The following is a 27,810-nucleotide window of genomic DNA, read 5'->3' as shown; positions in this document are numbered from 1 at the left end:
TAATGCAAAATTGTTGATCCATACCACATTCACCTCCTTTCTGGTGTAATGTACTTAGGGTTAGCTTTGAAAATCACCTGCAGACTGAGCCTGAAGTAGGATGCAGCTGCCAACCTCTATGTTGGATAGGCCTTTAATAGCTCATAAACTGTGTGCAAAGTTCTGTGCAGGTTCCTTGTTTTCTTCTGTAAGCAGTTCTTGAACAGTCTAGATGGTCTTGAACCTGGATTCTCTAGACCCTCCCCCACACCTCCACTTTTTCATCGTGTCCTGTCATGGGAGTTAAGAGCAGCCGTGATGTTCTTGCTGTCAGGCTACTCAGGCTCAATAGTAGGACATTCTCAGTTGAAGACCTTCACCTTTTGGAATTTGCTGCCCATGATGGTTTGCCACAGCTTGAATTCAATCTCCAAAGTGACACAATTTAGGAAGCTTTTTGATGAAGTATTTATATATTGGATGTTGTGGTAATTCATTTATTTTGCCAAGTATCAGAGGGGTAGCCATGTTAGTTTGGATCTTTAAAAGCAGCAAAGAATCCTGTGGCACCTTGTAGACTAACAGACATTTTGGAGCATGAGCTTCCATGGGTGAATACGAAGTGGGTATTCACCCACGAAAGCTCATGCTCCAAAACGTCTGTTAGTCTATAAGGTGCCACAGGATTCTTCATTTATTTTGCTTAGTTTTTATTCTATTCTGGCTTGCGTAAGGTACTTTTCTCAGTGGCGTTGTACATGGTCCCAATTTAAAAAAGAAAAAAGCACACTACTGTGTACAAAGAACACATGCAGTCATATGCTTAGTTTCTACATGCAGTTATTACTATTATGCAGATCAGATAATTGCATATTGTAGAGACTATTGTTTCCACTTATCTGATTGGCATATACCAATTTAGACACATTTGCATGCCCAGCTTTAGAGAAGGGAGAAGATGTTAACTTTTGGTGTGATAGCACTCGATTATTAGAATAGTTACGTGTTTTCAGATATTTCATACAGATAGGCCGTATGTTACTAGGCATTCACTGATGAGTCAGAGAGTTGCGTCCTGGAAGACACAGATTAAACTGTTCTTTAAAAAGCCACATTTATTTCACCAGCAGCTGCATTCAGTCCCATTTCCTCAGAAATTTTCAGTGTGCCAAAAGCCTTTTTCCTGCTGAGGATGCCATAATCCCTTTAAGGAAGCAAGCCACAGCCTATGTGCCCAAAATTACAGATTCAGTACCTTCTTTCCAGCAGCTGTGACTTCCCTGTGCTAGCATACCTGTCTCTGGTGCTGTTTCTCCCAAAACCACTTTAGTAAGACACCCTTCTGCAGTGCTACCACTCTTCCTGCTGACTGAGGTTTAAAAAAAATATCTGTACGGTCCCAGACGCTTCCCATTTCCAGCATGCTCCCTTCATAACTAACATCTGTACGTGAAGCTAGCTGGCCTTTATACTATTCTAATTTTGACATTGATGCAAACTTTCTATAGCCTGCTTCCTGCTAAATCCAGCATCGAAAAGTGCTTGGGTTTTCCCTTTTTTTTTTTTTTTTGCATGTGTAGTTCAGACCATGTATATCTATGTACTAATGGTCAATTACTTAATGGGGTACAATTCTAGTTGAGAAAATTAAAACTGCTTTAAGTTTCAGGCAGACTTTTAAAAAGAGTAAGTTATCCAAACCTCAGTGCTTTCAGCCTGTCCTTTCCACTTTTTGATTATTTCTAAGGTACTTGACTGCAAATCTGAAAGAAGGTCCCCTTCTGCTTATCGTTATTCCGCCTAAGTTTGTGATGTCAGGTCTTGTAATCTAAGCAAATCCAAGTCCTGTGGGAAGCAATATCAGTGGCTCTAGAACTAGTACTCTTCTCTTACGCTGCAGCAGATTCTGTCTTTCAACAAGATATTAAAAGGATGCTTCTGTGGCACACATTGCAAGAGTAGAGGTGCTAGACGTGATCTGGAAAAATTCCAGTTTCAATAAATTGCATTCTGTCTCCCTAAATTTCTCCTGAATATATATGCTTTCCCCTATTTCTATACTAATTAGAGTGTGATCTACGATCTTGTCCAATAAGTAAATATTAAGGCTATTCAGGATTAAATATCTGTTGTATGTAGCTCTTCAAAAGCTTGCAAATTCTGAGAGCTTTTGAGATTGCTGGGAGTGAGCATACAAGATGACTTCTTAAGGAAAGGAAAATATTCTTGGATACTAAAAGACACCTTATGGATTTTAGGGGGAATCCCCACAGCTGTATTCAGTCAGGTTTACTTTTAGTAGTTGTAACTGGCTTTGAAAAGGCAACAGAAGTGGCTATGGGCTAGTTCATAGAATGAGGAAAAACAGAATGTATTAGGATTATGTCCCTGCATCTTAGCAGGTTTCCCACCCCCCAGACAGTGTGAAATAGAGTAGTGATCATCATGAATGCCACAAGGGAGTCGAAGTCACAGAAGTGGAATCATGATGCAAGTTCACTTCCTTATCTAGCTGCAGGCATCTTGGAGTGGTTCAAAGTTAAGATCGAAACCTAAAAAGCAAGGGAAGAACTAGGAAAGAGAAGGGTGCCAACACTTCCTCCTGGGTCTGGCTGCTCGAGATGTTCTGTTGTATTGTCGCTTCTCTCCCAACAGAAAGATGTGAGTAAGTTCCTTATACCAAAAATAAGTATGACGCCAACATAAACACATTTTTATTTAATTAATTGTATTTCAGGCCAAATTAATCTCTCATTTGAGCCATTGAAATATGAATATTGTTGTTTTATTATCTATAGCCTTTTGTGTTTTCAGATTTCAGACCACATCATCCAGAAATATTACCCTGCCTGTACAGCAGGAGTAAGTTATAGATTCCTGTGGCATGACTTAACTCCTTTGTTGCCACATTTCTCATTATTTATAGGCTACATCTGTTATGTAGTTCAGCAGCTCTGCATAGATCAGATGCTTGTTCTACGTTATAAATGTCTGTCCATGGTATACTTTTTAATGCACCTCCCCATTCTGATATCCTGAAAATTTGGTTCTTGGTTCATGGATAACTACATTGATTCTGGAGTCTTGACATGTATTGCAGTTATTTGGCCAAGGGAGAATGGGCTTATGAAATATTTAGGGGCTATGCATGATATAAATATTTTTGCCTGAAAGACTCTTCATTAGAGTTGCTATTTTGAAAGTGTATATATTTTTCCTTTTGGAAAAACTGTAGTTTTGTTAGTTTATAAAATGTGTACTGCACAAATCATAGACTCATAGGGCTAGAAGGACTGCAAGGGTTATCTGCCAAGATGTAGAATTTGTTGTATCTAAACCATCCAAGACATATGGCTATCCATCCTCCTCTTGAAAACCTCCAGTGAAGAAGCTTCCACAACCTTCCGAGGCAGTCTGTGCCATTGTCCTACTGTTCTTACAGTCAGAAAGTTTTTCCTGAGATTTAATCTAAATCCCTGAGCATACACATCCAATGCAAATATTAGTCAACACCAAGAGTGTTAGAAGCAAAGCCTCTCCTAAACACAGATGCCATTCACCTTCTGGCAAACCTCTGAATACAAATATTTTATAGAGGCCACAGTCTTCTTTTCAAACGTACACAGACAGCCCCCTCCGCTCCAAACCAAAACTTCCATGTTTCAGTGTGTTAAGATATAATGGGACAGTTTGACCAAGTACAAGATTTATGGAGGAGGAATGTTATGCCGCCTTCAGGAAGTATATATTGGTACTGCCAAATACATTTGATATGTATGGTCATTTTGAAGATGGATAGATTGATAGCTCCATGTGTTCTTGAAATCTGTTAATTTAAAACATTTTTGCTTAGTGTGTTCCCTTTCATCTGTGAATGATGTGGCAGAGAAGTTGGCCGACTGGATGCTATGGTCAATACAGTGTTAAACGTAACTGTAAGAAATTACAAATCTAGTGGAATGTTGTGAAGACTTGCTTTCCTGTTGATTAGTGTGCTGATCTGTAACTGACCAGGATTGTTACTAGAACACTGTATCCATGGCAACCTGTTGTTCAATTGCTAACTTAATTTTAACACATAGGAGGTAATAGCTGAGCTTGCATCTCTTTGGCTTATAATAGCAATAAATAATGGCCTGCAGGTGAGGCTTTTCCTGACAGCGAGGACCTGGTCTGGTCTTGGTCTTTTGAAGTCAATTCAAGTTTTTCCATTGATTTCAGTTTGGGTCAAACTGGGGTCTAGTTCAAGAATGCTCCACTCCTCAGCCAGTTGCTGACTGTAAGAAAATTCTCTTGGTTTACCTAGTTGTCATTTTTTAAAATATAATTTTGAATTACTAGCTGAGGAATATCTGTGCAGTTTACAGTGCGTTGAAATTTTTGAAGTTTGAGAGCTGTTAGTGAGGTAAATGTGTATTCACCCCATTACGTATTGGTTATTTAGCTTTTAAGGGGGTGGGAAGGCTAGGACTGAGTGGTGTGGAAACTATATTCCTCTCTGAATATTAGAAAAGTTCTGTCTCTACCAGGATTTAGGCATATTGCCAGGCAAGAGCAGAGGATCATCATTTAAAAAAAAAAAGAGAGAGAGCGAGCGAGAGAGAGCGTGAGAAAGAGATGTCCTAAGACACGCAGAGGAGGGATGATCCAACCAGATTAGATGATTAGACCAGCAGGTGGCAAATGTAAAATAAGTATGCTCTCAATGGAACAGTCCCCTAGCGTGTTGATCAGGAAAAAAGATTCAGGGGATTATTGTGGGCAAGTCTTAAAACTAACAGTACAGATAGCATGTCCAGTGTAAAAAAGGAAAGTGAAATCCAGTCTTTCAATATCACTTCCAGTCTCTTAGTGAACACGCCAACTTTCAGGCTGGGTTGGCTCATCAAAAATATCAGGGACAAGACCTAGCTCTGAATTTCTTTCCGCCCTCTTGCAACTGTTCCCTTCCCCAACACACACTTAAATAATTGAATTTCTTTCTTTATCCTGTTCTGTTAATCTGTCTCCATACCAATTCCTATTTATAACCAGTGGGTAGAGAGCAGGCAACTTGGTGAGGTGTTCCTGGTTTGGCCACAGACTTCCAGTCCAACTTCAGACAACTGTAGTAATCTCCTTGTGCTTCAGTTTCCCCTTTATAAATGGGGATGTCTACCTCCCTGGGTGTTGTGAAGCATAATTAATGTTTGTAAATGCTTTGAGATCTTCTAATGAAATAGCTTATGTAAATCCTACATCTTATTTCTACCTATTTTGTGTAACATGTCAGTTTTGTGGGCTGCAAGGGGTGTCCTCTTGTTATAACATCTTAACATGCACGTATCAGAGAGGTAGCTGTGTTAGTCTGGATCTGTAAAAGCAGCAAAGAATCCTGTGGTACCTTATAGACTAACAGACGTTTTGGAGCATGAGCTTTCGTGGGTGAATACCCACTTCGTCAGATGCATGTAGTGGAAGTTGGTCTATAAGGTGCCACAGGATTCTTTGCTGCTTTAACATGCAAATTTAACTTAAAATACTGTCTTCATGCACAGCAAAGGCAAGGAATCACAGATGTCTGTGATTTTTGTGAATGTGATTCTGTCTCTGGCAGGTGCAAGGGAAGGACCACTAGACAAATGGTTAGTCTTTGGGATTCTCCCAATGTGGTGCTTGCAAGTATGTGGGAGGGAAATGAAGGCAGGTTAGTGGATGCACAGAAGTATCTGATCACATTCAGCAGTTAACACAAAGGGAAAGCAGTACAGAACAATAGCTAAACAGACACTGGGCCTGAATCTTCTCTCACCATCATAGATTGGCACTAATGCAGCTCATTGGAGTTGTCAATTTAAAAATGGTGGTAAGTGAGAGGAGAATGAGGCCCGCTGTCTTCTGTTATGTGAACTTTAAGGGGGAATGGATATGAATAGGGCCTTGGTGTCTTTGGCCAAAATTCCATGTTTGGATTATTGTGCACTGTGCCAAACCAGTAATTTCTTGCTCTCCATTCTGGCAGTGGTTACATTTCAGTGGTTCTCTGAGAAGCATTTGAGGATCTTTTGAGGTGAAAGATGGCATGTAAAATATATACCCTAGATGCTCAGCAAAATAAGACATTAATACGTTTATTGTTTTATACATTTTGAATGTCTTCATTGTAAATTTCTGAAACTTCTCCCATTCTAGTGAATTTCACATGTGTATGTTTCTTCATAAGGTGGTTAAAGGAAAGAGCTACCATCAGGCAGGATTTTCTTCTTGTATGTAGCAATAACAAATTAGTCACCTTTCTACTGAAGGCATTTGTGTGGCCCTCATTACCATAGTATCTGAGCATTTACAATCTTAAGTACCGCATTTTACACAGAAGGACCTGAGCCACAGAGAGACTAAGTGATTTGTCCAAGGTCACACAAAAAGTCTGTGGTGGAGCTGGGATTTGGACACAAGTTTCCAAATCTTAGACTAGTGCCCTACCCAATATTCTAAGGTCTGTGACTAGCTCAACACAAGCATATTAAAAGTTTTTAGTGAACTTGGCTGCAGCTGTTTAGGATGCACTCATTTGCTTATGTGCTGTGACTGGCTATCGATACTCTAGGTACCAGGATTACTGAACTTAGAAGAGAAGTCAACAAAAGAAGAGATTTGACTTGTCACATTGCTCTTCAGCCTGTTACGAGACAGGATTTTTTTTACTTGTATATAACTATCAAATACTGGCTAATTCTGCCTCTAGAAGGTCTCAATTCTGAACAATTTTATTAGCAGGTACATGGCTGATATCTCTGTGTATAGAGAGAAGACACTTTAATTCAGCCTGTAATTTACTGCATCTCCAGAATCTTTAAACTAAGAGTATTCTAATTTGTCTTGTGTTTTTGTGTTTTGCTTTTTAGACTGAGCATTCTTCACGGTCAGAAAGGAAGAGACGTGACTCATTCGGGATGTTTGACGGTTATGATAGTTGTAGTGAGGACACTAGTAGCAGCTCAAGCTCTGATGAGAGTGAAGAAGAAGTTGCTCCCTTACCGTCCAGTCTCCCCATTATCAAGAATAATGGACAGGTCTATACTTATCCAGATGGTAAATCTGGCATGGGTGAGTACAAAGATTTTCTGGAATTGAGTTTGTGGGTTTTCAGCTGGATCTCATGGCTCGCATATCACCATATTCTGTGTTTTATTTCAACCTGAGGTGTCATTTGTGTGGGTCTGAGAACACATGTTGACTCCTTCTTTGTGAGAACAAAGCAGATCCGTTCAAGACTTTTACTCCTAACAGCCAGAAACAAGAAATAATTTCTGTTCACCTATCAAGAAAGACACTATGCAAATATTTGTGATGTGTATATATTTTTATTTTTATATCAAGTAAATGAATTCAAATAATTTTTAGTTTTTAGGCTTCTGTTAAAGTGCTAAGCCAGTCTTCCTTCTCAAAGTTTGGGTTAACCCTCTTTTAACATCAACATTTATAGAAGGTAAATCTAGAGTTACATTATACTGTACAACTTTGTAGTGCATTAATGCTTTTATTATATTGGCTTTCTTTATGTGCTAGTAAAATAACTTTACCACTATTAACTCCACTCTTTCAGCACACAGTGTTCAGCCCCCACATATTTGGAATCACATTATTCTGAGAAAGAGAGAAGATCGCCTTCATCATTATAGAAAAACAATAGGACAGATATACTGCCCAGCAATGGAATTCTTTTGTGGTAAAACCCACTTGGGGCATCACAATGGCACAAGTCACCTGCAACCTCTTTGTGTCCTAGAGCTGACTGGGTAGTACAGTATATAACATGTGTAATGCCAGCAGGATGAGGGTGTTGACTGGCCATGACACATGAGAGAGATTTATGCATAATTCAAGGGAAAGTAGAGACATGAGTCTGATTTTTGGGTTGTGAGTAGTAAACATCAGATGAAGTCTGCATTCACAGACACACACTTGAAGTCTCTTTAACCCTAGGACTGGGTAGGATGAAGATCAGCCTTCGATGAGTCGTTAGTTTCTGTTACTGAAAACTGGGGGGACCATATCAGCCTTGACTCAACAAGGACCTTGACATTTGAGTAGCTCTACTGAAGTCAGTGAGACTAGTCATTTTGTGAAATTAAGCACATGTAAGTCTTTGTAAGATAAAGGACTAAGAAATGGTTTGGTGTCTAAACAGTGAAAATGAAGCTAAGTGGGGCTGCAACCCATAAAACCTTCATGATGGAATCCTTACATTTGGGTTTTACATCTCATTTATCTGACATTTTTATCACGCTTTATAGTTGAGCCTTTTCTCTCCTCTGATTAGCTACCTGTGAGATGTGTGGGATGGTCGGTGTCCGAGATGCTTTTTACTCTAAGACGAAGCGTTTCTGTAGTGTTTCATGCTCCAGAAGTTATTCATCAAATTCCAAGAAGGCCAGCATTCTGGCCAGACTTCAGGTAACGGTACAGAAACTATCTTGTTTATATACTTATCCTTGCATGTTTTACAAATAAGCATTTATCTGTCTGGCCTGGTTTATCTGAGCTCATGCATGTTTTTAAAAAAATTAGGTTGTTTTTTAGTAAACTCATAGTAATGTAACTGTGTTAGTGCGTCAAAACTTATATTATTCATCTGCTGTTTACATTGAGTGCAAATTTCCTGTTGAGTAAATTCTAAACCTGATCTTTTTAGCTCTTTTAGGAAAATAAAATTAAAAAGTTACATTAGCAGTGTGTTCACCTAACAAAAATAGAGATTAACACTTCTGTAAGGGTCAAGGAGCAAATCTTGACCTAATCCACCTAACCTGAGTGGATTGTGCATATATGTTGAATGGGATTGTGGGAAATGAGTTTCTGCCCTTCCACCAACTGAGTAGCCAAAATAGTTTCTGTGGTCCACAGGCCAGGGCAGGTGGACGAAGGGAAGATTTGTGCAGTTCCTGTTGCTCTGATCCGCTTGTGCCTTGCCTGGTGCTGTTCAAGGAACTCTTATGGTGCACTTCCTTTGGCTATTTAGTTTTCTTCTGCAGAGGAATTAAATAAACTCTGCTGCCATGGGCCCGCTGCACTTGCAGTGGAAAGAGCTGGATAATCCTTTAAATGTAAGTGTGTGGCATCTGAATAATCCATAGATTTAGCCTCAAGGTACTTGTTGGCTTCACAGATCACAGTGGCTAAACCATTACTGTCACTTTATTCACAAATAGAGTTTTTAAAAGACCTTGTATAGAGATTGACATATTGAACTGTATTAACTTTGGCATGTTGTAAACTGTTTTAATTCTCCTTCTTTTTTCCCTTTTGTTAAATTAGTTTATTTAAAAGGGTAATTGCATAGATGTATTATAAGAATAACACTAATAGAGACTGAAACTTCAGCTAGCAGGAGATCAAGGTTATATTCTATCATAGTCTCTCACATGGAACTCCAGTGTCTGTGGGAGTATTGCCTAATGATTGCCATGATATGACCCTCAGAATTAGATTTAAGAGTCTGCCTTTGTCATATTTTTGATAGTTACAGATGTCTAGTCCCTTTGCCCATTAGCTGTAGAACAGCAGCTGATGCTGTGTGCTGTTCAAGTTTCCATACTTAGGCAAAAATAATGTTTCTGACATTCCATTGAGTCTGCTTCTATGGGTTTAAACTATACTGATGCCAAGTGTAGTTCGTGGTACTTGAATGGACAACTTCCGTATTCTTTTATTTGTTAAAATATTTGCCTGCCAGGATAGCCTCATGAGAGATGCATTTTGTTTACAAAATTAATGGTGTAATGTTCTTGAGCCTTTTAGAACTGATTTTGTGTAGTAGTGTGAGAAGCATATTTTTTTGAAAATTTCCACTTGGGAGTTTTGAAAGGCTTTATTTACTTAACTCTTATTGTCCTAGGGTAAACCTCCAACTAAAAAGGCTAAAGTTCTGCAGAAACAACCCTTAGTGGCTAAACTAGCAGCATATGCTCAGTACCAGGCTACACTGCAGAATCAAGTGAAGACTAAAACAGGTAACTGTGTATAACAGAAATGAAACTAATTCTTGGAAACATAAGATCTGCTGTTCACCCCTTGTGCAGCTTCCTAAACAAAATAACTTTCTTTTAGCAGCTGTCCCTGTTGAAGGTTTCAGTTGGGGTAACTACATTACTAGCAATAATTTAACAGCAGCTCCTGTCACCTGTTTTAAACATGTAAGTATCCTCCGCTATTTTTTTCCTCTGAGACATTTTAAATTTATTTTAATCAAGAAACAGCAGCCAAATCAGTTACTTAGTATTTATCAATTAATTCATTTAGCACTACATTAATATTTAAACACTTTTAAAATGAAAAATATAGAAGAAAATATGCGTGCCTTATTCTTCTACTTGAAACCATTCTGAATATCATCAGCCGCTTTTGTTATATATGATTCAGGTTCAAAGTTACAAAATAGAAGGCTGGTATCTTAAGCCTTTGGGAACTTATTTTTCCCACATTCAAAGCACAATCGTAGATTAGTCCAAATTTATAACATTTAAACCAAACCAGTTGGAAACGCAGTAATAGATAAAGCTGGAAACTACCTATTAGATCAAGTCATACCTCTTGCAGCATGTATAAAATTGGTCTTTTGGGTCTAGATTTGTTTTTGTCTTTATTTCTTAATCAGATTCTTCGTGTCAGCTGTGTTACTTGAGGGGGTGGGGGGAAGCATTTCTGTAGTTATGAAGCTAAAGTTATTCTTCACTTTCTTTTTCTTTGTAAATAGCATTATGGAAGTAAAAAAAATTTCTTAGTTATGTATTAAACAACTTAGATATAAGCTTCTGTCAGCACTATGGGTTTTTTTGGCTACAACAGACAATACTAAATTGATCTTTTAGATAGCACATCTCTATGTTTCAGAAACATTTTAGAAGATATTCTTTAAGAGCTCTATGTGCAAGTTACATCCATAATTTTTAAAAATTCTTTCTTGCTTCATATCTGCAAAATAAATTCATTAGGGCTAGTCATAAATTTTCAGTCAAAATGGGGTTTTTAATGGAAATTGGGTTTTCGAGAGAGTGAAGATTTTCAAGGAAAGCACTTGCTTTCTTAGCTTCTGGTTTATTTTACTTGCGTATTGGGAAAACAAACTTTTTAGCTGAAACTTTTAGTTTCTTTCATGGAAAGTCAAATTTTTCTGTCGACATTTTCAATGAAAATGGATTTATTTTGGTGCGCTGGGGCTAAGGTGATGAAGGGGCAGGTTATTGAAATTTTCCATGGGAGAAAACTAATAACTAAAAACATGTTCCACCCAGATCTAAAATTCATGTTGGATGTTGCAAGGTGCAGCGCACTGTCAATTCCTAAGTGAGTGGGAACTGAGGGCACTCACACTTTGCTGAATTGAGCCCTTCATGCTTAAGGGCCTTATTGTTGTACAGAACAAAGCCCTGGAGTAGTACAGCTGTGTGATTCAGTGCCAAAATCCACATGCTTGAACAAGCATTTCTTCTGGTTTCACAATATTGTACATTCTATAAAGGTAATTTCGTTAGTGCATAGTGAAAGATAGTGTTAAGAAGAGTCTGTGCCATTTTTAACAGCAAATGCTAAATGACAGGCAGTATAATTAATTGTGCTTTCACATATAACTGAAGAAGATTTCCTTTGAAAAAATCTCATGTGTGTGTAAGTAAAACGGTGTAAGCTATGCACTGTTGTTGTTTTTGACTGCTTCGTTCCAAACTCTGGAACATCTCAAGGATAATGTAACTGACTTAGGAAAAATCTGAAATAATTGAATGAATGGCCTGTTCACAGTATTATGCTACTTAATATTTAAAGATTTAATTACATTTTGGTATCATACTGTTGCACAGATGAATTAGAATAGTACATCAGTAACTTAAAATACACACTATATTCATACTTATACTTTATCCTGAATTTTACACAACTATGTAGTGTGGTGGCAGTGCTGAAGAACAATTGGCATGCTACTACATACGTACTCTTACCTGAAACCTATTTCTTCTTCCTGCCCTGTAGTGTCTCTTGTACTCTGTATCGTAAGTCCAACAGCATTCCTGAAAGGTCTCTTATAGGTTCTCACTTCTTTAGTGGAGTTTTTGGGCATTGTTCGACATACTATAGGTCTGATTTGATATTCAGTTTTGCTCTACACCAGTCTTCAAAGAACACAGTATCAACTATTCATCAAAGAATCTGTAGGCATATCACTCCTCTTCCCTTCTTGGAACATAGTCCTCTTATGATTTGTGAAGTTTTTTTTGTTTGCTCTTAAAAATTATTATTTAACATTCCCAGACAGGATCATAGAATTTTTCTTTCCATAAATGCAGAAATAAAATAATCATACATCTTTCATAGGGCTGGTCTTCGCTACGGGGAGATCGACACTGCTGCAAATGATGCAGCAGGCGTCGATTTAGGGGAGCCACTAAATCGACCGCAAAGTGCTCTCCGGTCGACCCTGGTACTCCAGCTCCCCAAGAAGATTAAGGTAAGTCGACGGGAGAGTGTCTCCCGTCGACGCAACGCAGTGAAGACCCTGTGGCAAGTCAACCTAAGCTACATCAACTCCAGCTACATTATTCACATAGCTGGAATAATGTAACTTAGGTCGACTTACCCTGGTAGTAAAGACAGGCCCTAGATATAGGGGAAATTTTTATATTAATTTTTCTGCAACAGCACAGCTTCACTTGTGCTACCAGCCTTAGAAGCTGTGTGGATTTTTATCACTGAGTCACTTACGATATCTCAGAACCTGCACCCTGCATATGCTACAGCTTCCACCATTGGTAGCACCAGTGGAACTATACTAGTGTGGAAAAATGCCTGCAAATTTTCCCAATGTTGTTGTACCGTAAGGGTAGTTGGACTTCAGATTAGTGATTGACTAGTGCCTGGTAAGGCATTAAGCTACCTTTCCACAGCTTCTGTATCCAACTGGCTCAGAAATAAAGAATTCAAAGTTATAAGAGCATTTGTTTTTCAATTAGAATAGAAAATGGTTTTTTGAGGGGAAACCAATAACCCAATACTTAGACACTTCCAAGTCTTTATATAGATTCTTAATGGATGATTTATCCAGGGTGCTAAATTGAAAACGTTCATGGTTTGGGGGAACAATGGTACTGAACCATTTGAAGGCTATACCCTAAAACAAACAAACAAACAAAAAAATCTGACAGCTGTCCCCATATTGCTTCAAAGAACATCTTCCTTAAAAAAACAACCCCCCCCCCCCAAAAGCTATTAATATTATCCTGCTAATTGAGCACCAGTTATTTTTACTGAGTCTAATATATATTCCCTGACATCAGGAAGTCTTTTAATCAGTAATAAGAATTTGTAACAAAAAACATAAAACTTTTTTGTTTTTGTCTATCTGAAAAGTTATTGAGCACTTTCTTCTTTGTATTTCATCTTTTACAGCAGGACTTCTGTATAAGCATGTATCTTAATACTTGACTAGGTTTGTTAATCCAAAAAACAAGAGCTTACATTTGCTTTTAGAATTAACAAGTGCTTAGGGTTGCCCAAGACATAAGTGGCCTGATTCTTAGAGGTTTGAAACACCTGCCACTCTACTTAATGTGAGCTGAAATCTGAAAATCAGGCCTCTTTTATTAGGTGACTGACTTTAGGCAATCAAATTTGAATATTTTGACCTTTAGGTCCTAGTAGTCTCCGATGCCTGAAGTACATTAACACAGCTCCATAACCCTAATCTGATGGTGTTTACTTAGCACTTATGTGTTATGTGTTGAATGCACATTCCACATCCACAAGACCAAACTAAATACGTCTAGGGCCAATCCCATTCCAGTTAAGGTCAATAGGATTAACCACATGAGTAAAGATTACTCAGTAGAGTAAGATTTTGCAGTATCTGTCCTTAAATTTGCTATTGGGTGAAAATATCTGGCTACATGGGCTCTAGCTGGTTGGGTGGGGCAGGGTTAAACAACAGATAAGCAGTTTTCAGATCCCATTTTGTCTTGTTGATAATTTTGTATGGAAGTGATTTGTCTAATGATTCTATAGCTTTCAGCAGTTCAGGTGTGCGTTTGCCTTTCTTAGTGCTCAATATTGAATGCCGAATGTAAGAGTCTATTTCCCTTCAGTGTTGTTTGCTTTAATGGAAGCGCTGCCTGCACATGGAGAGGAAACTGTAATCTTTAGTGTATTTTGATGATGCTTGAGATACTACTGTGCATTTCTGTATTGCTTTACAGTCCAGCTTTTCCGTGTTTCACTTATCTGCCTCAGACACATTGTATTATGCCCATTTTACAGGTGGATAAACTTAGATGTAAAGATGTGAAAAGTAATGTATTTAATGGGATACAGTGAGTTGATGGCAGAGCCATGAATAGAATTTGTGTATCTGGACTCTTTCCTGTAGTCTCTGAATCACAATCTTTCACATTCCTGTTTAGTATCGGGTAGTCTGCAAAATCCAGTCCGATATTTAAGTCGATTGGCCCTCTACAGCAATAGTAATTTAGTATAGTTCATCATCACTAGATAGGCTTGGTATTTCTTTTCCCATTTGTGATTTTTGTAACTAACCTAAATTCTTGTTTCATTTTCCTTGATTCTCAAAAGAGCTTACTTTTCCCAATAGTTATAAAAAAAAAATAGGGAGAGTACCTCAAAATCTTCCTCAGGAGCAGAGCAAGGATAACTGAGTCTCTAGTGAATACTTGCTATTAGGTAACTTAATGTACAAGATCAGTATTCATGTTCTTTCCACTCTGTTGCCAATATAAAGCTCACAGGTTTATCTGGTGGTATATGTTTCAAAATCCCTTTCAGATGAATATTATTTTAGAATGGAATACGTTCATTTTCCCATTAAAAAGAAGTCCAATTGTTAGTTCTCTGATTAAAAAGTGGCATTCTCAGTTTTTACACTAGGTGGCACTACTGTATTTCTAATCTTCTTTTCCAATCCTTTTTCTTGTTACCGTCTGTGTAGATACTGTCTACACACACATCAGGATACTGTCCTCACATATTTCAGGAATCAGCAGCATCTCTTTGCATTTAACCCTCTGAATCCAAATTTCATATCAGAATCCTAGAAGAAGAGCAATCCCGAAGGCATCCTGGGCCTGGCGAAACCATGTGTTCCCCAAAAGGTTTCTGTACAAATAGACAGGCAAGCTGAGATGCTTATCCTGTAGGGAGTCACAAGCTTAGCCTTTTCATCTTAGGAAACCCTGGAGGTTTGAATTTGGATGGTGTCCAACAGGACCTTCCTGATTGCAACTTACCTTGCAGGGAAGACGACTGTCACTCTCAGATTAACCCTCACGAGTGGTCCCTGGATCAGGAAGTGGTGAACCAGATCTTCCTTGATTGGGGAGGAACCTGAGGTGGATCTGTTCGTCATGAGTCTGAAAGGTAAATTTGTTCTTAGCTGTAAATTTATGGTTCTGCTAGTTCATACTATGCCAATCCAGACTTCAGAGTTACCCCCCCTCCAGTAAGCAGATGAGTAAGATTTAGAACTTACATAGTGCTTTAAGTTTCTTTTCAAAGCACTGTACAAACATTGATTAGTCAGATGAAGAGAGAGAAGACATGAAGGAAGATGGCTGTCATAGCCCTGCGTTACCTAATCTTCCTCCCTTAAGAACCTGCATTAGGTGAGAAAGAAAAAAGATATACAGTATATTAGATATATTGTATATCATCACTGAATACAACAATGATACCTAGCTCTTATGAAGTGATCATTGCCCAGGATGGCTCTCTTCTGAAGGCTGAGCCATATGGATTGGTGTAGGAGGAACTAGCAGAACCACTGTTTTCACAGACAAGGACAAATTTAACTTTCTGCTATTTACCCCTATACCAATCCACAATCTAGAATGTAAAATCTTTGTGCCAACTCAGATATTGGTTGACCTGCGGAGAGGAGAAAGAAAAAGCCCTAACAGTTTAAGTACTTGGGTTCTCTGGATCAACAAAAAAATGCAAACTATTAGTAAAACATAACTTATTTTTAAACAAAAGCCTGTGTACCATATCAGATCATTTCAGATATTAACCCTCTTAGCTGTTTGGACCCATCTGTAGCATTGTATACAAGGCTACAGACAGTCCATAAATGTAAGTTTTAAAAAGCTTCTTTTCCGCTTCCTTTTCTAAAAAGCCACAGGTATGAATTTAGATCTAATAGAAGATATGTAGTAGGACCACACTGAAAGCTAAATAGAGGAAGAGCTTCCTAAAAAATCCAGGTGCAAGAACAATATGTCAGAACTGATTAAACAGTAGCTTGATTGGGTTATCCTCCTAGATGGAGAAATCTAACTGTAGAAAATTGCATTTTTTATACCTAAATTGTCTTTCTTCAAGTTATTTCTCTGTTTCAAATGCCAAAGGGACAGCCCTACAGTTTAGAATGGTGTAGGAGATATAGTAGAACATGGAAGAGACCAGGCTTCAAGAAAAAGAAATTTGTCATATTTGTAATGGATGTGTCTTCCCTTACTGGGGAAAACAGTTCATGCATGTCTGGCCTCCAATACTCTCAGTAGTAAGAGTATCCTGTGTTTCACCCGTAGTATAAATTTGACATTCACTGTTGCTAGGTGGCCATAGCTGATCTCTAGTAGACTTCCGGACTTGCACATTCTAAGTGTTCAGAACTAGGGCAACTCTTCTTCCTCTCTCCTTCACAGCTTGGCTTCTCAGAGACTGGGGACTGAATACTGTGGTCTTTCCAGTGAATTGTGTTTGCAAGGAGACTAGTAAAAAGGCATAGAGCCTTAAATGAAAGATGTTTGCTGCCTGATGTGGTACAAAACTAGTAAATTCTTTCATTTGCCCGCACAAAATCTGCTTAGATACTGTCTGCACCGATCAGGGTCTGTTCCTCTCAGTACATCTTTTGGTGTGGATTTGGCCGCTATTCTGAATTTTCAAAAATCTGAATACCTGTTTCTGAGTAGTTTCTAGTTTTAAAAAGGACAGTGAGTCCATGTTAAAGAAGAAACTTAAGACAATTCTATTTTCATGTGATGTGATAACGCAACTAGTAGCTACGTAGTTATTGAGAATAGTGTTATGTGATAGTTGCAAGCTGTAACTTTTTACACGGAAGATTCTGCTGCTAATAACCTTGGCTTAGTGAACTATAAGTTCTCGTGACTATTGAGCATCACACACTCACTGTTCCCACAACACCACCTTTGACTAGTTAGTTATCGATCAAGTGTCTTTTCCTCATGTCCAACCTAATGAAACTTCCCTTCACAAACTGAATGTAAAAGGACATTTGGCTTCTATCTACAATTTTCCAAAAACGCTTTAAGTCCATTCAGCTTTTTGTTGTTGTCGTTGTTGCTAACACATCGGTCTACACTTTCAAAACAGTGCAATTCCTATTGATATTCATGTGAGTTGTGCCTCTGACTTAGACTGCATCTCTCATTGTTCTTAACTGATGAGATGATCACTTGAAGGCCATGTGAGAGCCCATTCCTATAAAGGCATGTGAACTGCATTAACCAGTGGGAGATAAACCCCATCCATTAAATCTGCGGAAGAGATTCAAGGAGAGTTCTGAAAAAAAATTAACTGCTGTAGAGACTATGGGCAGGTTGTTATATCTCTGGTACACATAGAAATCCAAAGAAATTTTACTCAAGTCAGAGTTGCTGTGGATTTACAACAATGTCACTGAGATCAGATCCTAGCTTTGGATTGAAACGTTGTGAAATGATGCTGCGTTGAGAGTATGTATAACTTACTAGTGCTTATGTTTTGTATCTATTAAATTGAGAGTCGCAGAACTGCTGAAATATTCTAGCAATAGTAATTGTATAACAAAATTCCTTCTAAATTGTGATTTTTCAGAGTTCTAATGCCTAAATATGTGTTTGTGTGTATCATTTGTATTGAGTTTTTCCAGTTTTTGAAGATCGTTGATAAAGCTTTAATAAACAAAAATGAATATTTCACTTTCAAATGGAATAAAGAGATGTGATTTTTTTTCTCCCTCAACTTAAATGACAGGCACCCATGGGGACATGCTGGGGTGATATCTCAGAAGGAGTGCGAGTGGAAGTTCCGAACACAGACTGCAGCCTACCTACCAAAGTCTTCTGGATAGCTGGAATTATGAAATTAGCAGGTTAACTTTTTTTAAGATCATATGTGTTAAAATGATTGCAATGATAATTGTATTGGGGAAGTCACAATTCAGGGAACTGAGCAATTTTCTTTTAAAAGCAAGAAGGATGTGTAAAGATAAATATAGCCTTTAAGAAGCTATCTAGTAGTATCTGGAAAGCAATTCAGTGTTCTTTCTGACTACTGTAGTCTGTAGGTTTTTTGGGGGGGAAAGGGTTGTTTTAAAAGAGAAAAAGATTGAGCTGAAAATTTATTCATGCATATGAAGTAATAACTAATACAAAGCCTGCTACTCCTCCAGTTTAAATCAATGAGAGTAGTAGTGGGCTGCCACTGAGCGCTATAACACTAAGGTAAATGTTGTAAGATGTTGCAACTGACTCTTTTGATGTGCTGTGGGCCTTCAACTCCAGTTTGCTTCAATGGGAGTTGAAGGTGCTTATTACTTCATTTCACTGGATCCTAAACTACCGTATATACTCAGTCATAAGCTGGTTCATTTATAAGCTGACCTCCCCCAAGATGGCTAAGTAAAAATGGAAAATTTTTAATAAACTGACCCTATAATTCAGGTGTCAGCAAACTTTCACTCCCACCCCATCAGGATAAGCCGCTGGCAGGCTGAGACAGTTTGTTTAGCTCGAGTGTCCTCAGGCACGGAGGTAAACCTAAGTAAACAAAATGTCCCAGCCCACCAGCGACTTACCCTGATGGGCCAGGACAGCAGCTGATGGGGAAATTTTGGGGATGGGGGAGAAGCTGGGGCTCAGGGGAGTAACCCCTGTGACCACCCCCCACATGACTCCATCCCTAACCTGAGACTTCCCCACATGACTCCTCCCTGCCGCACCTCTAGCCTGGGACCCCCACACTCTCCCTTTTCCGTCCCTTCCCACCTTACCTGGGATGGGCCAGAGGAAGATGTCTGTGGCCTGGCCGGAGCTGCTCCAGCAGGCCTGCCAGCCCTGGAGCTGCAGCTGCTTCGGAGGCTGGAGGGAGAACAGCGTGGACAGAAGAGGAGAGACTCCGGCCCCGCCTCTTTCCTTCTGGCTCTGTTGGCTGTGCTGCCCCCTCTGTTGGGGTAGCGGGGGGAGAGCGCTGTGTCCCACCTCTCCACCTGTCTCTACCTGTTCATAAGCCAATCCCTTCTCTGATGCTTTACTAAAAAAATTCAGCTTATCAATGAGTATATACAGTATTCATTTAGCAAATGTCTACATAAAAGTTTCCACTATCAACAGTTTTCTTTGAAAATGCTTTTCACCACACACAGATTAAGTATGAGTCTTTACCCTTGCAGAGGTATTAAGGGAGAGAAACTCCCACCTGCAGAGTTTCCAAACTCCTCAGTTTTTCTCCTGTTCAGGTGTTAAACTGTGCTGGTTGGGCCTATTTTGCATTGGCTCAGTTTTCAGGGAACAGCTTCCTCACATTATGGATGCTTCGGGATCAGGAAATATGAAATCAAATAGCTCCAGATCAGTGAACTCCATAAACTTCACTACTGATCTTTTTTGCAAAGTTAAAGGTTACATAGCTAAACACTCAAAAGTCAAGGACTGCAAAAATTATAATTAAATGCACTTCCTCTGTATATGCAATACAACAATCTTTAATTATAAGGTCATATACTATATCTCAAATGTGATATACACATTTTCCTACCATATAAGATACACATGTATAGTACCTCAGAATGTTTTTATTCTTTTGCATTGATACCAAATACCTTCAAGTCAGGCAAGATGCCTTCTGAATCATACAGTCTAAAAAATTCAGTGGACATACATTATGCTGGATGGAATAGTATTAATCTTTTATAACCTCACTCAGCTATAGCTTTTAAACATGAGATTGCTCTCTTTCAGGCTACAATGCTTTGCTGAGATATGAGGGGTTTGAAAACGATTCCAGTGTTGACTTCTGGTGCAACGTGTGTGGGTCTGACATCCACCCAGTTGGTTGGTGTGCAACTAGTGGGAAGCCTCTAGTCCCACCTAGAAGTATGTAAATATTAGCACTCCTGATTCAGTAGTAGAGATTGTAATCTTTTACATGTAAGTGAATTCATTGTGATTCAGATGCAGCTCTCATTTATGAATAATATCTAAAGTTGTGAATAAATCTTGTTGCCTATGGGTCAGTGAGGACCTGATCCTGCGGATCTTCACAGGAAATTTATATAAAATAAAAAAAAAAATTCCCCTCTCACCCCTGTGGGTGGTATGTGTCTTCCTCAACCTCGGGTCCTCTACCAGAGGCCTGGGAGTTTGAGGGTTTTGCGCAGTATCTTAGCTGTTTCTAGCACTGCACTCTTCTGGACAGAGAGCTCTGATGTTGTTCCTGGGATCTGTTGGAGCCACTCACCCAGCTTGGGAGTCACAGCCCCGAGTGCTCCTACCACCACTGGGACCACTTTGGCCTTCACTTTCCACATCCTCTCTAGCCACTTGGTTGTGCCGTTCAGTGTATGCTGTTCCTGCCTGCATCTTACATCCTGCCACTATGTGTTGGACTGTCTCTGAGGCCTCTCTGCACAGTCTGCACCTTTGGGTCCTCTCTAGTGTGGTAGACCCCTGCTTCAATGGATCTGGTGCTCAGTGCCTGTTCCTGTGCTGCTATGATCAGTGCCTCAGTGCTGTCTTTTAGTCCAGCCCTTTCCAGCACTGGTAGGATTTCCCAATGTCAGCCACCTCAGCTATCTGTCGATGGTACATCCCATGCAGGGTCTTGTCTTGCCATGGCACTTCTTCTGCTTGGTCTTCTCCCATGTCTGCTGCTGCCTCAGGCATTCTCTCAGCAGCTCATCTTTGGGGGCCATCTTACTGATGTACTCCTGGATGTTCCGGGTTTCATCCAGGACAGTGGCTTTGACGCTCACCAAGCCCGCCCGCCTTCTTTCCGGCTGGTATACAGTCTCTGGGTGTTGGACTTGGGGTGGAAACCTCCGTGCATTGTGAGGAGCTTCCGGGTCTTCACATCGGCAGCCTCCATGTCCTCCTTTGGCCAGCTCACTATACGGCAGGGTATCTGATGACCGGCAGGGCGTATCTGTTGATGGCGTGGATCTTGTTCTTCCCACTGAGCTGGCTCTTCAGGACCTGTCTTATCCTTTGGTGATACTTGGATGTTGCTGTCTTCCTTGCCTCCTCATCGTGGTTTCCATGTGACTGTGGGACGCCAAGGTACTTGTAGCTGGTCTGTATGTCTGCTATGTGGCCCGCTGGTAGTTCCACCCCATCAGTCTTGACTACCTTCCCTCTCTTCACTACCATCCGGCCACACTTCTCCAGTCCGAATGACATCCCGATATCCTCACTGTAGATCCGCGTCAGGTGGATTAGCGAGTCGATGTCTCGTTCATTCTTAGCATACAGCTTGATGTCATCCATGTAGAGGAGGTGGCTGATGGTAGTTCCACTCCTGAACCTGTACCCGTATCCAGTCCTTGTGATTATCTGGCTGAGGGGGTTTAAGCCTATGCAGAACAGCAGCGGGGACAGTGCATCACCTTGGTATATGCCAGCACTTGATGGCCACTTGTGCAAGCTTGCCTTGAGTTGACTTCTCAGTGTTGTCTTCCATAGTCCCATTGAGTTCTTGAGGAAGGTCCTTAGTGTCCTGTTGACTTTGTATATGCGCCAGACATTCACAGATCCACGTGTGCGGCATTGAGTCATAGGCTTTCCTGTAGTCAATCCAGGCTGTGCTCAGATTGGTCTGTCTAGACCTTGAGTCTTGGGCGACTGCTCTATCTATGAGCAACTGGTGTTTTGAGCCTCTGGTGTTGTTCCCAATGCCCTTCTGAGCTGTGCTCATGTACTGGCCCATGTGGTCCTGTAGCTTGGCAGCTATGATGCCTGATAGGACTTTCCATGTTGTGGGGAGGCAGGTTATTGGCCGGTAGTTGGACGGTTCTTCCCTTGCAGGGGTCTTTCATGATCAGCACTGTCCTTCCTTGTGTTAGCCAGTTTGGGTGGGAGCCTGCTGCTAGCAGCTGGTTCATCTGTGCTGCTAGGCGTTCATGCACTGCTGTTAGTTTCTTTAGCCAGTAGGTGTGGATCATGTCTGGTCCAGGTGCTGTCCAGCTCTTCATGTTCTTGACCCGCTGCTGGATGTCTTCTACTGTGATGGTGACTGGTTTCTGTTCTGGGAGATTGCTGTGCTCTGTTCTCAGGTCCTGCAGCCACTTTGCACTGGTGTTATGAGTCTTCTCTTTCTCCCATATGTTCTTCCAGTACTGTTCAGTTTCTGCTGCTGGTGGCTCTGCTGTTATTGTGTTGATTGCACTGCAGTTGGGAGTACACCTTGGATGGTTCTTTGGAAGAAACAGGGCATTTACTTTTTTGGCCTCTGCTTCTCTAGTGTATCTCCTTAGCCTGGTAGCCAGTGCTGTGAGCCTTTGTTTAGCAGTCTCTAGGGCTTCAGATGGAGTCAGGCCCTTGTATTTTTTCAGTAGCTGAGTCTTATCCTTAATCTCTACACCCTTCTGTAGTTCCACAGCTGACTAAACTTCTCTCCAAGTCGCCTTGATCTTATCCTCCAAACCTCATTTTCCAGGGTGGGTACATACTGTTGTTCTTCTTGATCGTGTAGCCAAGCATCTCCAGGATTACAGAGGCTGTAGCGTATACCAGTTCATTGGTTTGAGTTATGGTGGTAGTAGGGATTGTCATGAGGGCTCTATTGGCATCTTCTAACATACTATCTGATGGTACTTCTCCACTGAGCTTGGTAATCGGTCTCGAGGATTGACTGTAGCTAGTTTCTCCATGATTTATGCCTCATATGAGCTGCTGTGCTCTGCAATGGAGGGGGTGGCAGTGAAGTTTCAGCTTCAGGTGTGGGCTGCACATCCACTTGTTCTTTCGTCTTCTTGAGTCTGGGATGTAATGTGGAGTTGGTCTATCTCAAGCTGTGAGAGCAGCTTCCTCTTTACTATGTTGAAGCGTTGGGTAACTAGCTGTTTCTCAGTAAGTGTGGATGTAGGTCTTTTGTCCATCCATAGTCCCCTCATATGTTTCATATATCCCCTCTCATTAGGTCTACTGTTGTAGTAGCATTCCATCAATTCCAGGTTCTCTTGTCTTGTCCATGAGTGGTTTGTTCCAGTACCCCACTTATCGTCAGATTGTCCTGGTTCCTCAACATCTGACGCGGACCTTGTTAATCCGGGCAACATCCGAGCTGGCATGACTCTCCTAGTTCGTGTCACTCTCATATTTGAGGTAGGCAGTTGAAACGTTAGGGGGTCTTTTGCCCAAGGACCTCTACTGGAAAGTTGGGTACCAACCAGGATTTGATATATATCCTATATATGTATAGGAATCTCTCTCTCTCTCTCTCTCATATATCTATCTCATAGAACTGGAAGGGAACCTGAGGGGTCATCGAGTCCAGCCCCCTGCCTTCACTAGCAGGACCAAGTACTGATTTTGCCCCAGATCCCTAGGTGGCCCCCTCAAGGATTGAACTCACAATCCTGGGTTTAGCAGGCCAATGCTCAAACCACTGAGCTATCCCTCCCCACCCTTACTGGTGTGAATAAGGGTCATTAAGATCAGATCCTAAGTAATTAATTTAATCAGTTGCTAAAGCATACTCTGTTTTATTTAATTTATTCTTTATTAAAATCTTAGGTTGTCTTCTGCCCAAAAATATACACACATAGAGTTGTGAAACTGGAGCAGAATTCAGCCTTTAAGGCTTTTGATACGTTTTAATTATTCTTATATTTTCATTCAGTATTTTAACAATCATTTTATATTGTTTTTACAAATACTGACTTTAACTTTGTATCTCTAATGGGTCAACTTCAATTAGTAATCATTGACTTTTTCCCCCTTCATTTTCAACAGCAATCCAACACAAATACACAAACTGGAAAGCTTTTCTCGTGAAGCGACTTACTGGTGCCAAAACTCTTCCTCCTGACTTTTCTCAGAAGGTAAGTTGATGTGATACAAATAATGTAATGTAAACACAGCCTCATTACTGTGTGAGGAATTGAACTGTTTTGTAATGGCACTTTGGCCCCTCTTGTGGAGGAAGATAGAACTGCAGCTACTCCCATTTTTCTTACTTCAGTGATTACATGAGCAGTTCTCAACCGCTTGGCTTTTGCAGCAAAGAAACTGGAGACTGAAATTGGTGGAAGGTGCTTTAATATGACATGTGACTAAACATTTTCCCTATTATTTTAAGGTTTCAGAAAGTATGCAGTATCCTTTCAAACCTTCCATGAGAGTAGAAGTTGTTGACAAAACTCATCTTTGTCGAACACGGGTAGCGGTTGTAGACAGTGTAATTGGAGGACGATTAAGATTGGTATATGAAGAATGTGAAGACAAAACTGATGATTTCTGGTGCCATATGTACAGCCCACTCATTCATCACATTGGTTGGTCCCGAAGTATAGGACATCGCTTCAAAAGATCTGGTAAGCAAGTTGTGTTGCAAAGATGCCCTGTCAGCAGTAGAGGCTTACTTGAAAGATACTTCATGCAATGATTTGGCTAAAAGGAGCAAGCTGACTGAAAAAGCTTCTAATTCAAGTAATTATATCTTCAAAAACGTATGCTTTGGTGTTAATCAAGACTTTTTTTCAGCCACTAGGTCTCTGCTCCATATGGTTTAGTTAAAAACTATCATCAGTGTTTTTCCTTCAGGGTTTGGAAGAGCTTGGGTAAACTTCAATGAGACACCATCCATGAGACCGTATCTAGGAATGTTTACAATATAAGCTAGTGTAAACAAGGGTTTTTATGCACGAAGCCCAATGTTCTGTGTATTTAGCATGTCTTGCTGCTGGCACCCTGGAATTACACAGCACAGCCCCACCAGCTGCCACCACCCATGTGGTACAGTAAAGTCAGCACAAGTATTGCTTGTGTTATTGATTTAATTCAGTTTATTTTCCTCTGACCTCAGCCTTTGGATGTGCTTCATATTTTTGTATGGCAACATATAACTGCATTGCAGAATTTGTCAGAAGAGGGACAGAAAAGTAGAGGCTGACAGATGTGTAGTGGAGTTTTTATCACCTAAAATCAAAACATTTCTGTTTTTTAAATATTTTATGTCCTCTTTTTAATGATAAATTAACATTGTTGCTGAGACTGTCTTTGCTCCTTTGCATGTAAGCCATTCATCTGTAACATAGAACAGGAATAAAAAAGCTCCATGTTGCACCAGCTTTGGACACTAAAATATCAATATTTTTACTGATTGGAAATCTTCATTGAAATCAGTATAAAAATAAAAGGGAAGCAGTTCAAAGAAATCATGCTCAGGACTGCTTCCTGGAAATGGACATAAGAGCTTTTCACAAAGCTGTTGGATTTCGTTTCAGAGAAGCAGATCCAACCAGTAGCAGCAAACTGCCGCAAAGATCCGTCGGCTCCTCTGTTACAGTATCAGAAGGGTAGCCGTGTTAGTCTGGATCTGTAAAAAGCACAAAGAGTCCTGTGGCACCTTGAAGACTAACAAATGTATTGGAGCATAAGCTTTCGTGGGTGAATACCCACTTCATCCCATGAAAGCTTGTGCTCCAGTACATCTGTTAGTCATTAAGTTGCCACAAGACTCTTAGGATCCTATAGCAGAGGAGCAACAATCAGAGCTATGGATCTCACCACACTACAAAAATGTTTCACAAAAACAAGAATTTCTAGTACAAAAATGAGATAACAAACAGCATGACTACAATACCAAGATGTTTCAAAATTTAATTACATTAAGCTTTTAAGTCACTTATGTGTATGAGTCTATTTGTCAGTTCTCTGCTTTAACTGTTCTGAGAGTGCAAACAAGTTTCACTTGTCAAACTTCTGCAAAAGCTTATGTATTACACTGACACTTTTGTGCTATAATAAAGCCTTCCGGGTATTAGTGTTCTCTGAATGCTGTCTTATCTCTTGTCCAACAGTGTCCTCAAAAATTAAAAAAAATTAAAAAAAAATTGCATGATTTGAGCTCCATTCCCAAATTGTCTAGGTGGCATACAGCTATGACCTCCTTGTGGGCCTGAAGTCTATGTTTGTAAAGTTATGACTCTCTTAAGTAGTACAATGTTAGGAAAAGGTGGTTTTGTTTTGAGGATGGGTATTATTAGTCTCTTCATAAGTATTTGCTGATTAATAATATAACTGTCCCTTGTAGATATTACAAAGAAACAAGACGGACATTATGATGCACCGCCACACTTATTTGCAAAGGTAAGATTGCTAATGAGAATGCTAAGATTGTTTTACTCAGAGTTGGAAGAGGAATTTTCCATCACTTGAAGACAAAGCATTAACTGAGAAATTATACCAAATTACTGTACAAAGGTCTGTCACTGTTGGAAATTTTTTTTTTTTTTTTTTTTAAATAAAGACTGATATTTTATTTAAAACAAAATTTTAAAAAAGCGGCCAATGTGTTGGTCAACTGCATGTACTCTTGTCTGCTCCCTCCCCATCCACCCCGTCCAATAACAGGATAATGTGTGCAATTTGTGAATGCTTACCAGTGGCTCCCATTCATTAGCTGCTTTCTTGTTACTGGGGTATTAAGAATGGTTGATTGTTATAGTGGCAGATGGAAAATACCTGTATGTGGCATTCACCAATGCTCAAAATTCCCTCCTGAACTTTGATTGACAAGCAGTATGCTTGTGAAATTAATGTGCAGTGGAACCTCTTGTTAATTCTCATCTGGCTATTTTGCAGACAATCTAATCCCTCACAAAAGCTTTGGATAATACATCTGCCCAAAAATATTCCTGCCAACATTTTTGGTTTTACAGTTATTTTTTTATATGTAATATTTTTGTTTTTTTCCCTGTGTGTGGAAGACCCTCACACGCTACAAAGGAAACTAACTATACAAAGATAGAGTGAAACTGATACTACACATGGCGGTCAAATATTCAAAGGAAAAAACCTGAAAATTAAAATAGTCTCTAATCTCGCTCTTCTATTATTGTTGCCAGTTAATGATGGCAATAGCATATACAACAAGAAATATTGGAGAGAAGTGACCTTTTATTAAGATGACAGTATTCTTTATACATATTTGCTTATCATTTGTTTAATTTCTTACTCCACTTTGAAACGTGACATACTAAATTTCTAGCCTGGCCTTCACAGGTATAAAGGTGCTTAATATACAATATTGTTTTTATTTCCAAAGGTGTTAGCAGATGGATATCTAATGATCGGGATTGATGGCTCAGAAGCAGCAGATGGGTCTGACTGGTTTTGTTACCATGCCACCTCCCCTTCTATTTTCCCTGTTGGTTTCTGTGAAATTAATGCGATTGAGCTAACTCCACCCAGAGGTATTTACACTATTCTGACCAACTTCTATTTTGATTATTTTTCAGTGGTATTCTATATAATCACATTCTTTTGTTTCTTAAATCATTTTGCAGCGTTCATTTCATTTTCAGAACCATCTTGATTTCAAACAGAAACTTCAGCACTACTTAAAATGGTCTGAAACAGGGATGTCAAACTCAATGAATGTTTGTTTAATTCATGGGCAAATAAAATGAGGTTTGTTTTGACTACGCAAAGATTAAAGGTAGAATATGGCCATTATGTAACTAAACTCTTACTGAGTAAAATTAGTTATATTCAGCATCAATTAATGCTGGGATGGGGGGAGTGAGATGCAGAGCACTTCCAGAACTATCTCAAGAATATCAGTGCT

The 27,810-nt window shown here is 39.7% G+C and overlaps 1 protein-coding gene across 1 annotated transcript in view; it reads left to right on the top strand.

The window, feature by feature from the left end:
• Positions 1-27,810, top strand: part of MBTD1 (mbt domain containing 1) — a 56,850-nt gene that overhangs the window by 3,403 nt on the left and 25,637 nt on the right. Inside the window, exons 2-11 of the mRNA XM_075072063.1 lie at positions 6,864-7,065; positions 8,282-8,415; positions 9,857-9,971; positions 10,072-10,154; positions 17,998-18,115; positions 19,983-20,117; positions 23,973-24,061; positions 24,319-24,553; positions 26,275-26,394; positions 27,275-27,436. Of these exons, the coding sequence (XP_074928164.1) occupies positions 6,864-7,065; positions 8,282-8,415; positions 9,857-9,971; positions 10,072-10,154; positions 17,998-18,115; positions 19,983-20,117; positions 23,973-24,061; positions 24,319-24,553; positions 26,275-26,394; positions 27,275-27,436 (1,393 nt within the window). The remainder of the gene's footprint in view (positions 1-6,863; positions 7,066-8,281; positions 8,416-9,856; positions 9,972-10,071; positions 10,155-17,997; positions 18,116-19,982; positions 20,118-23,972; positions 24,062-24,318; positions 24,554-26,274; positions 26,395-27,274; positions 27,437-27,810) is intronic.

Source organism: Chelonoidis abingdonii, chromosome 13, assembly GCF_003597395.2.
Source record: "Chelonoidis abingdonii isolate Lonesome George chromosome 13, CheloAbing_2.0, whole genome shotgun sequence".
Lineage (NCBI taxonomy): Eukaryota > Metazoa > Chordata > Testudines > Testudinidae > Chelonoidis > Chelonoidis abingdonii.
The sequence above is the reverse complement of the archived record's forward strand: the minus strand, read 5'-3'. Positions and strand labels throughout refer to the sequence as shown.